Source organism: Rhinopithecus bieti, unplaced genomic scaffold, assembly GCF_001698545.2.
Source record: "Rhinopithecus bieti isolate Rb0 unplaced genomic scaffold, ASM169854v2 scaffold_14404, whole genome shotgun sequence".
NCBI lineage: Eukaryota > Metazoa > Chordata > Mammalia > Primates > Cercopithecidae > Rhinopithecus > Rhinopithecus bieti.
In genome coordinates, this window is record NW_016807824.1 from 442,157 (window position 1) to 454,112 (window position 11,956).

General features: G+C 52.6%; 1 protein-coding gene across 1 annotated transcript in view; it reads left to right on the plus strand.

Moving 5' to 3' along the window:
* Window positions 1-11,956, plus strand: part of OBSCN (obscurin, cytoskeletal calmodulin and titin-interacting RhoGEF) — a 178,955-nt gene that overhangs the window by 115,616 nt on the left and 51,383 nt on the right. Inside the window, 6 exon segments of the mRNA XM_017883818.1 lie at window positions 549-824; window positions 1,406-1,693; window positions 1,834-2,115; window positions 2,822-3,195; window positions 7,661-8,537; window positions 9,944-10,222. Of these exon segments, the coding sequence (XP_017739307.1) occupies window positions 549-824; window positions 1,406-1,693; window positions 1,834-2,115; window positions 2,822-3,195; window positions 7,661-8,537; window positions 9,944-10,222 (2,376 nt within the window).

The window sequence follows — 11,956 nt, forward strand, 5'->3', positions numbered from 1 at the left end:
CGGGGTGGCAGAGGGGGCGGGGCTGGGGGGCTGCGGCTGCAGAGGGGACATCAGTCTCCAAGACCCTCCTGCAGGAAGCTGGGCCGCCCGCGCTGCAGAGACGCTGAGGCCCTGGTGCTGCTGGCAGGGCCGGGGAAGGGAGCGGCACAAGGGGCAGGGTTAGCCAGGGGCCGGCCCCTCCCACCTGAGGCTGGGAGCCACCCGCTCCGCAGTGGGTAGAAGCCCCGGGACCCGAGGCTCAGGAGGGGTGCACGGTGTGTTCGCCGTGCGCCGAGAACAGAGGCTCTCCGGAGCCAGGAGGGGGACGTGTTAGTCTCTGGGACCCACAGGAGGCTGGGTTGAAGGCAGGCATGACTGGGGGCCAGATGAGAGGTGTCTCCCGCGAGAGGCTGGGCTGACTTTGGGAGAAGGATTTGCTGGGGCCGCAAGTGGGGAGCTTCGGTCTCCCAGACCCCTCCCACCCACGCAGGTGGGATGAAGCGAGGGTCTGAAGTCCAGGCCCTGCTCCGGCCCTTGCCCTCACACCCCTTCCTCGGGCACACCCACAGGCTGGCGCCTGGAGATCCTGGAGCCGCTGAAAAATGCGGCGGTCCGGGCCGGCGCGCAGGCCCTCTTCACCTGCACGCTCAGCGAGGTGGTGCCCGTCGGAGAGGCGTCTTGGTACATCAATGGTGCGGCGGTGCAGCCGCATGACGCCGACTGGACTGTCACCGCCGACGGCAGTCACCACACCCTACTGCTGCGCAGCGCCCAGCTCCTCCACGCCGGGGAGGTCACCTTCGCTTGCCGCGACGCCGTGTCTTCTGCGCGACTCACCGTCCTGGGTGGGTGGTGGGCGGACTCCCTTCTCCCTCCCCTGCAGGTCGGGTCTGGGGCCCGCCCGGCTTCCAGAGCTTGCGGGTCCGTAGGTGACCATCCCGGGCTGGATTCTGCAGTATCTGCCCACTGCAGAGCCTGGGGTTGACTGCCTGCAGATGTGGGCCTGACCGTGGGAGTCTGGGAGGCTGCCCTTGGCCAGGCATAACGATGCATGAGTCTACCACCTTGTGGGTTCATAAGGCCAAAGTCCCCTCATTCTGCTCCACCTCCCCCTCAGCTCCCTCAACTCCTAATGCAGATCTGAGCCCAGCTCTGGGGAGACAGGAGGTGCAGAGACCGCCAGGGGCTCTCCACACTGGGTGGGCTCTGGGCACATATAGTCTCCATGTGACACGCAAGTGCACCACCACGGGGCCTGGACAGCATCCCTCACTCCCTGAGATGGGCTGGGCCACTGGGTACAGCAGCACGCTGCCTTCGGGTGCAGCCACACCACCTGCAGCCAGTAGCAGAGCCCAGTGGCTTCCAGAGGGGCTGTTAGTGCCCACAGGGAGCCACCCCCCTGACTGGTTCCCCTTTTCCCCAGGCCTCCCTGACCCCCCAGAGGATGCTGAAGTGGTGGCTCACAGCAGCCACACTGTGACACTGTCTTGGGCAGCTCCCATGAGTGATGGAGGCGGTGGTCTCTGTGGCTACCGCGTGGAAGTGAAGGAGGGGGCCACGGGCCAGTGGCAGCTGTGCCATGAGCTGGTGCCTGGACCCGAGTGTGTGGTGGATGGCCTGGCCCCCGGGGAGACCTACCGCTTCCGTGTGGCAGCTGTGGGCCCAGTGGGTGCTGGGGAACCGGTTCACCTGCCCCAGACTGTGCGGCTTGGTGAGTTGCTTCACTGGGGCCTGGGGAGTTCACAGCCCCCACAAGCTGGAGGAGGGAGGGTTCCCCAGGGGTGGGGCCTGCACCCTGGGTGCATCTTTGCTGATGGAGCCTGTCTTCTGTCCATGAATGTTGTTCCCCAGCAGAGCCACCGAAGCCTGTGCCTCCCCAGCCCTCTGCCCCTGAGAGCCGGCAGGTGGCAGCTGGTGAGGATGTCTGTCTGGAGCTTGAGGTGGCAGCTGAGGCTGGCGAGGTCATCTGGCACAAGGGCACGGAGAGCATCCAGCCCAGTGGGCGGTTCGAGGTGGTCTCCCAGGGTCGGCGACAGATGCTGGTGATCAGGGGCTTCACGGCAGAAGACCAGGGCGAGTACCACTGTGGCCCAGCCCAGGGCTCCGCCTGCCCCACGGCTGCCACCTTCCAGGGTGTGTCATCCCTGTCCTTCCAGGTTCCAGGGTGGGGGGCTTTGGTGTGGGGTGCAGCTTGGCCTTCCTCTCACAGGCTCTCTTAGGGAAGGGCTGAGGGTCCTTTTGAGGATCCCATCACATAGGAGAGACTGAGGCTGCATAGGGAGATGTGGTAAACCCCATGTTGCAGAGTCTTGATGGCCTAGGCCAGCCTGCCTGTCCCTGAGCAGGTCCTGGGTGGTACAGCCCTTGGTTCTCCTATTCTGGTCCCTTTAAGCTTCTGGGCCCCTGCACACAGACATCCCCTGTACTCTGAACCCCTGAAAACCCCAGTGCTCCGAGCCCTCCCACACTCTGAGGCCTGTCCCCTGAACTCTGAGCCTGATCCTCCCTGCATGGCAGCCAGCACCCCATGAGTCTAGGCACTCTATCCCAGAAGCAGGACCAGAAAGGCTCAAATCAGCCCAATTTGCTTTTGCAGAGTCCTTTCCTGTTCCGGTCATCACATACCCTGTGCAGGGAGGTAGACTGTGGCCTCACTCAAAGTCGGGGAGCCAAGGCTCAGGGGCTCTGAGACTTGCAAAGATTGTGCCATCTGAAGTAGCTAGTGCCAGGTGGGGTAGAGGCCTAGCAAGGCCACAGCCCAGCTACATACTGATAAGCAACTGAGGTCTGGGCTGACGGCTCTGAACTAGCCCACTGACCAGTCTTTTCCCTTCCTCAGTGGCACTGAGCCCAGCCTCTGTGGATGAGGCCCCTCCTCAGCCCAGCCTGCCCCTCGAGGCAGCCCAGGAGGGCGACCTGCACCAACTGTGGGAGGCCCTGGCTCGAAAACGTCGCATGAGCCGTGAGCCCACGCTAGACTCCATTAGCGAGCTGCCTGAGGAGGATGGCCGCTCACAGCACCTGCCACAGGAGGCAGAGGAGGTGGCACCTGATCTCTCCGAAGGCTACTCCACGGCTGATGAGCTGGCACGCACTGGAGAGGCTGACCTCTCACACACCAGCTCTGATGATGAGTCCCGGGCAGGCACCCCTTCCCTGGTCACCTACCTCAAGAAGGCTGGGAGGCAAGGCACTTCACCACTGGCCAGCAAGGTGAGCCCCCCAACTTGGCCTGCAAGGAGAGGTCTGAGACCTTCACCATCCATCCATCCATCCATCCATCCATCCATCCATCCATCCACCCACTATTCATCCATTCGCCATTCATCCACCCATCTATGCATCTACTCATCTATCCATCTTCCATTCATCACTCATGTGCCATTCATCCATCTTTCCTTCCTTCCTTCCATGCATCCATTCATCCATCTTTCCTTCCTTCCTTCCATGCATCCATTCATCCATCTTTCCTTCCTTCCTTCCATGTATCCATCCATGCATCTTTCTATCCATCCATTCATCCATACACCATTCATCTATCTCTCCATCCATGCATCCATCCACCATTCATCCACCCATCCATGCATCCATCCATCCACCATTCATCCATCCATGCATGCATTTTTCTATCCATCATTCATCCAGCCATCCACCATTCATCTATCCATCCATCCATCCATGCATCCATCTACCGTTCATTCAGCCATCCATGCATCAATCCATCCACCATTCCTCTATCCATCCACCATTCATCTATCCATCCATTCATGTACCCATCCACCATTCATCCACCCATCCATGCATCCATCCATCCACCATTCATCCATCCATCCATACATGCATACATCCACCATTCATCCATTCATTCATGCATACATTCATCCATACACCATTCATCCACCCATCTATGCATCCATCCACCATTCATCCATTCATTCATGCATCCATNGTTCCCCAGCAGAGCCACCGAAGCCTGTGCCTCCCCAGCCCTCTGCCCCTGAGAGCCGGCAGGTGGCAGCTGGTGAGGATGTCTGTCTGGAGCTTGAGGTGGCAGCTGAGGCTGGCGAGGTCATCTGGCACAAGGGCACGGAGAGCATCCAGCCCAGTGGGCGGTTCGAGGTGGTCTCCCAGGGTCGGCGACAGATGCTGGTGATCAGGGGCTTCACGGCAGAAGACCAGGGCGAGTACCACTGTGGCCCAGCCCAGGGCTCCGCCTGCCCCACGGCTGCCACCTTCCAGGGTGTGTCATCCCTGTCCTTCCAGGTTCCAGGGTGGGGGGCTTTGGTGTGGGGGTGCAGCTTGGCCTTCCTCTCACAGGCTCTCTTAGGGAAGGGCTGAGGGTCCTTTTGAGGATCCCATCACATAGGAGAGACTGAGGCTGCATAGGGAGATGTGGTAAACCCCATGTTGCAGAGTCTTGATGGCCTAGGCCAGCCTGCCTGTCCCTGAGCAGGTCCTGGGTGGTACAGCCCTTGGTTCTCCTATTCTGGTCCCTTTAAGCTTCTGGGCCCCTGCACACAGACATCCCCTGTACTCTGAACCCCCTGAAAACCCCAGTGCTCCGAGCCCTCCCACACTCTGAGGCCTGTCCCCTGAACTCTGAGCCTGATCCTCCCTGCATGGCAGCCAGCACCCCCATGAGTCTAGGCACTCTATCCCAGAAGCAGGACCAGAAAGGCTCAAATCAGCCCAATTTGCTTTTGCAGAGTCCTTTCCTGTTCCGGTCATCACATACCCTGTGCAGGGAGGTAGACTGTGGCCTCACTCAAAGTCGGGGAGCCAAGGCTCAGGGGCTCTGAGACTTGCAAAGATTGTGCCATCTGAAGTAGCTAGTGCCAGGTGGGGGTAGAGGCCTAGCAAGGCCACAGCCCAGCTACATACTGATAAGCAACTGAGGTCTGGGCTGACGGCTCTGAACTAGCCCACTGACCAGTCTTTTCCCTTCCTCAGTGGCACTGAGCCCAGCCTCTGTGGATGAGGCCCCTCCTCAGCCCAGCCTGCCCCTCGAGGCAGCCCAGGAGGGCGACCTGCACCAACTGTGGGAGGCCCTGGCTCGAAAACGTCGCATGAGCCGTGAGCCCACGCTAGACTCCATTAGCGAGCTGCCTGAGGAGGATGGCCGCTCACAGCACCTGCCACAGGAGGCAGAGGAGGTGGCACCTGATCTCTCCGAAGGCTACTCCACGGCTGATGAGCTGGCACGCACTGGAGAGGCTGACCTCTCACACACCAGCTCTGATGATGAGTCCCGGGCAGGCACCCCTTCCCTGGTCACCTACCTCAAGAAGGCTGGGAGGCAAGGCACTTCACCACTGGCCAGCAAGGTGAGCCCCCCAACTTGGCCTGCAAGGAGAGGTCTGAGACCTTCACCATCCATCCATCCATCCATCCATCCATCCATCCATCCATCCACCCACTATTCATCCATTCGCCATTCATCCACCCATCTATGCATCTACTCATCTATCCATCTTCCATTCATCACTCATGTGCCATTCATCCATCTTTCCTTCCTTCCTTCCATGCATCCATTCATCCATCTTTCCTTCCTTCCTTCCATGCATCCATTCATCCATCTTTCCTTCCTTCCTTCCATGTATCCATCCATGCATCTTTCTATCCATCCATTCATCCATACACCATTCATCTATCTCTCCATCCATGCATCCATCCACCATTCATCCACCCATCCATGCATCCATCCATCCACCATTCATCCATCCATGCATGCATTTTTCTATCCATCATTCATCCAGCCATCCACCATTCATCTATCCATCCATCCATCCATGCATCCATCTACCGTTCATTCAGCCATCCATGCATCAATCCATCCACCATTCCTCTATCCATCCACCATTCATCTATCCATCCATTCATGCACCCATCCACCATTCATCCACCCATCCATGCATCCATCCATCCACCATTCATCCATCCATCCATACATGCATACATCCACCATTCATCCATTCATTCATGCATACATTCATCCATACACCATTCATCCACCCATCTATGCATCCATCCACCATTCATCCATTCATTCATGCATCCATCCATCTAAACCACTCATCCACCCATCTGTGCATCCATCGATCCATCCATCCTTCCTTCCATCCACCCATCCACCATTCATCCATCTATGCATCTATCCATCCATGCATCCACCCATCCTTTCATTCATCCAGCTGCCATCCATCTATTCAATCCAACTCCCATCCATCTATTCAGGCATCCGTTTTTCCGTCCTTCCATCCTTCTACCTAATCCATCCATTCATACATCTGTCTTTCCTTACTTTCATCTGTTTATGGATCATCCATCTACCATCCATCCATCTATTCATCCATCCTTCCATCCATCCATACACGATCCATCTATCAATGCATGCATTTATTCTCTTCTGTCTGTCCACCATCCATCCTTCAATCCATGCGTCTGTCTATTCTTCCTTCTATCCATCCATCCATGTATCCATTCTTCCTTTCATTCATTCATCCATTCATGCATTCATTCTTTCTTTCATCTACCCATCTATTTATGTGTCCATCTTTCTTTCCTTTCATCTATTCCTTCATCTGCCATCTATTCATATGTTCATCTTTCTTTCCTTTGTTCCATCTATTCATCCACCATCTATCCATCCATGCACACATTCTTCCTTCCATCTAGTCATGCATTCACCCATCTGCCATCTATATACTCATCCGTCTATCATCTGTTCACCATCTTACCATCTGTCCATTCATCATCTTTCCATAATCCTTCCATCTATGCATGTATCCATTCATCCATCTACCATCCTTCCATTTGTCCACCCATGTATACTTCCATCCTTCCTTCTTTTCATCTATTCACCCATTCTCCTATCTGATATGCACCCATCTACCCACTATCCATTCATGTATCTACTCACCATCCTGTTATTCATCCATCCATCTACCATCCACCCACCATCCTTCCATTCCATTCCATTCCATTCCATTCATCCATCCATCTACTATCCATCTGCCACTCCTGCACCTGTTCACCTGTTCATTCATTTGTCTGTCAGCCTGTTTACCCACCTATACAACCATACAACTCCATCCATCTGCTGTTTATCATCCATGCACCTACTGTTTCACCCATCCATCCACCATTTGTCCATAATCTATTCCTGTACTTGTTCACCTGTTTGTCTGTTTGTCTGTCAGCCTGTTTACCCACTCATCTACCCATACTACCATCTGTGTAACCATTCACTCATCCACCAGCTACCCACCCACCCATCCATCTATCCATCCATCCATACACCTGTTCTCCCATTCAACCATCCATTAATCAATGTATCTCTCCATCCACCCTGCATCCATCCATTCATATACACATCTGACCATTAAAACTTTTGCCTGAAGAGTTGGAACTGGTCTCTTCATGGTGTTCTTCACAACCCTGTTCATCGTGGTCTGAGTGATTGTGTAAAGTGATTTCCAGGAAGTGGGCTTGCTTTATGGAAGGTGCTGTCAGACATCTAGGTCAAATTGAAGCTAGTGTTGGTCCAATCGGTAGGAGGAAAAAGGGCATACTGGAGCAAGACCTGGAGCTGCCCCTGCCATGCATTCCACACCAGTCATGCCCTGTTCCTGGCCTCAAATTCCCTATCTCACCATGACGACAGGCTCTGTGCCCACAGGTTGGGGCCCCAGCAGCCCCCTCTGTGAAGCCACAGCAGCAGCAGGAGCCGCTGGCTGCTGTGCGCCCACCGCTGGGAGACCTGAGCACCAAAGACCTGGTGTCCATTGATCCCTCAATGGACAAGGCAGCTGTGAAGATCCAGGCTGCCTTTAAGGGCTACAAGGTCCGGAAGGAGATGAAGCAGCAGGAAGGGCCTATGTTCTCCCACGCATTTGGGGACACTGAGGCACAGGTAGGGGATGCCCTGCGGCTGGAGTGTGTCGTGGCCAGCAAGGCAGATGTGCGAGCCTGCTGGCTGAAGGATGGTGTGGAGCTGACCGACGGGCGGCACCATCACATCGACCAGCTTGGGGATGGCACCTGTTCTCTGCTGATCACTGGCCTGGACCATGCTGATGCTGGCCACTACACCTGTCAGGTGAGCAACAAGTTTGGCCAGGTGGCCCACAGTGCCTGCGTGGTGGTCAGTGGGACAGAGAGTGAGGCCGAGAGCTCCTCTGGGGGTGAGCTGGACGATGCCTTCCGCCGGGCTGCCCGGCGGCTGCACCGGCTCTTCCGCACCAAAAGCCCGGCTGAGGTTTCAGACGAGGAGCTCTTCCTGAGTGCAGATGAGGGCCCTGCAGAGCCAGAGGAGCCCGTGGACTGGCAGACATACCGTGAAGATGAGCATTTCATTTGCATCCGTTTTGAGGCACTCACTGAGGCCCGCCAGGCAGTAACTCGCTTCCAGGAGATGTTTGCCACACTGGGCATCGGGGTGGAGATCAACCTGGTGGAGGAGGGGCCTCGGAGGGTAGAGATGCGCATCAGCAAAGAGGCCCCCGCCCCTGTGGTGCCTCCAGAGCCATTGCCCAGCCTGCTGACTTCTGATGCTGGTGAGTCTGCACACAGCCTCGGTCTGGGGTCACGAACCAGGGTGCAGAGGCAGGGAGAGGCAGGGGAGAAGGATCCAGAGTCTGCTGCAAGCTTAAGGGGTTACCCGTGCCCACTATTGGGTTCTTTGTAGGTGCAGCCCACTGAGGTGTGAAAAGCCCTGACTTTGAAGTTAAATAGAGCTGAATTTGAGCTCCAACCCTGTCTCTTACTAACTATGTGCTTTGGGGGAAGCTGCTTAGCATCTTTGTACCTCATCTTTCACATCTGTGAAATGAGAATGGGAATGCAGTTCTACCTTGGTATACACAGAGGATGGATTTTAGAACCCTTATGTGTACCCAAATCCACACATACTCAAGTCCCCAAATCAGCCCTGCAGAACCTATATATATGAAAAGTCAGCCCTCCCTATACAGGGTTTTGCATCCCACAGATGCTGTATTTTTTAATCCACTTTGGTTGAAAAATATCCACACATAAGTGGACCCATGCAGTTCAAATGCATGTTGTTCAAAGGTCATTTGTATTCACTCTCTAGAATTTTTTAAAAATGAGACTCTGAGGCTGGGCGCGGTGGCTCAAGCCTGTAATCCCAGCACTTTGGGAGGCCGAGATGGGTGGATCACGAGGTCAGGAGATCGAGGCCATCCTGGCTAACACGGTGAAACCCCGTCTCAACTAAAAAATACAAAAAACTAGCCGGGTGAGGTGGTGGGCGCCTGTAGTCCCAGCTACTCGGGAGGCTGAGGCAGGAGAATGGAGTGAACCTGGGAGGCGGAGCTTGCAGTGAGCTGAGATCTGGCCACTGCACTCCAGCCTGGGCGACAGAGCCAGATTCCGTCTCAAAAAAAAAAAAAAAAAAAAATGAGACTCTGAAACCTGTATAAAATGCTGCACTCCTCATGGTCCAGTCTGCTACCGTTTCCCATTCCAGCATCTAGGAGTAATTAAAAAGCCATTTACTTATTTACTTGTATCTCTCTAGGAATGTTAAAGAGGGTATGATGAATGACCCACAGTGTTATTTCTTGAAACTTCTCTCCAATTTTGAGCCTCTGTCTTGCTTCAAATCCCTCACCTGCTCCTCCTGGACTTACAGGCCACACAGTCTTTATCTTTGCTTTACCTCCCTTTTCCTCCCTGTTTCCAGCCCTTTATCGCTTTTGCCTCAGAGCAGCCTGCGAACCAAGCTGGCAAACAGAATTCTTAGAGAACAAGAAAGAGAGAGAACCTTAGCAGGCAAAGATACCATTCTGTTAAGCTGTCAGGGTCTATGAACGCTCCCATATGAATGATTGCTCTGTACATCATATTTGTCAAACCATTCATCTGGTGGCAACTTGCATGTATGTGGCAGCCAGACGTGATCATTGTTCCCTGGGGCTAAATCACCCATCTATCCCAGCCCCAGTGTTCCTGACCGAGTTGCAGAACCAGGAAGTACAGGATGGGTATCCTGTGAGCTTTGACTGCGTGGTGAGAGGTCAGCCCATGCCCAGTGTGCGCTGGTTCAAGGATGGGAAGTTGTTGGAGGAGGATGACCACTACATGATTAATGAAGACCAACAGGGTGGCCATCAGCTCATCATCACAGCCGTGGTGCCAGCAGACATGGGTGTCTACCGCTGCCTGGCTGAGAACAGCATGGGTGTCTCCTCCACCAAGGCTGAGCTCCGTGTGGACTGTGAGTACTGCGTCTGGTTTGGTGTCTCCAGGGTGGGTGGTGTAGGGGCTCCTGAGTTGGTCTTGAGGATGATTCAGAGAGCATTCGTCTCAGGCCAGGCAGGATTTGGGGCCTTAGAGTCTTGTGGCTGATGGAAAGCTCTCTGGGAGCTAAGGCCAAGACAGGCCCCCAGTCTGGAGCCCCTTGGGGTAAGGGGTTGAGGGATCTCATCTCTGTGAGAGGCATCCTGGCTGGAACAGAAGCCCAGGAAGGTTTGGAAGTGGACCTCATGGAGTAAGGTGAGGGGGTCAAGAAGGGTGAGTCCAGCCTACCCCAACCACTCCCTTGAGGTCCCTTTTGAAGGTTGTCAGATGGCTTGATCAGGAAGCCTCTCAGGAGAAGTTCAGGGGCATGGTGAGTGGTTCATGGCACTGTGACTGGAGGGCAGTGGTATAATCATAGCTCACTGTAACCTCAAACTCCTGGCCTCAACAAAGGTTTTAAATGTTAATAAAATACAATTTATCTACTTGTTCTTTGGTTGCTTGTGCTTTAGTTGTCATTTCTAAGAAATTATTGCCTAATCCAAGGTTATAAAGAGTTAAACACCTGTGCCTGTAGTAACTCATGTATTTAGGTCTTTGGTCCATTTTGAGGTTTTTTTGTTTTGTTTTTTTGTTTGTTTTTTTTGTATATGATACGAAGTAAGGGCCCAAGTTTGTTCTTTTAATGTGGATACCCAGTTGTCTCAGCACCATTTGTTGAAAAGACTATTTCCCCATTGAATTGTCTTGGAATTCTTGTCAAAATTTGATTTTCTCTAAATGTGTGGGTTTATTTATGGACTCTAAATTCTGTTTCATTCATCTAAATGTCTTTCATTATGCTAACACTACACTATCCTGATTACAGTAGCTCTGTAGTGGGTTTTGAAATTGGGAGGGTAAGTCCTCCAACTTCCTTCTTTTTCAAGATTGTTTTGCCTATTCTGGGTGCCTTGCATTTTCATATGAATTTTAGGATCAGCTTATCTCTTTCTTCACAAAAATTCTCTAAGTATTTTTAAAGATTTTTTAAAAAATAACTGGTTATGAGTAATTTGATTACGATGTTCTTTGGTGTACTTTTCTTCATGTTTGTTGAGGTTGGACTTTGTTGACTCTCTTAGAACTGTGGGTTTAGAGTTTTCATTAAGTTTGGAATTTCTGTGACCATTATTGCTTCAAATATTCTTTTCTTCAATTACATATATATTAAGACATATTATTATTATTGCTTCAAATATTCTTTTCTTCATTTACCTGTATATTAAGTCACATGGAGTGTGTGCAGTTCACTAATGCTCTTTTCACTTTTAAAAATTCCTGTATCTTTCATTTTGCATAGTTTTTATTCATGCCTTTACGTCCACTGTCTTTTCTTCTGTAATATCCATTCTATGAATCTCATTCATTTTATTATTTGTCTCTATAAGTTCTACTTGAGTTTTTTAAAATATATTCTACATCTCTACTTAACCTTTTGAATGCAGAGAATACAATTTTAATATCTGTTTTCATGTCTCCTCTACCAGTTCTAACATCTGCATCAGTTCTGGGTTGGGTTCAGTTGATTATTTTCTACTTTATGGGTCATCTTTTCCTGTCTCTTGGTATGTCTGGTGATCTTTGATTGGGGTTGGGTTCAGTTGATTATTTTCTACTTTATGGGTCATCTTTTCCTGTCTCTTGGTATGTCTGGTGATCTTTGATTGAG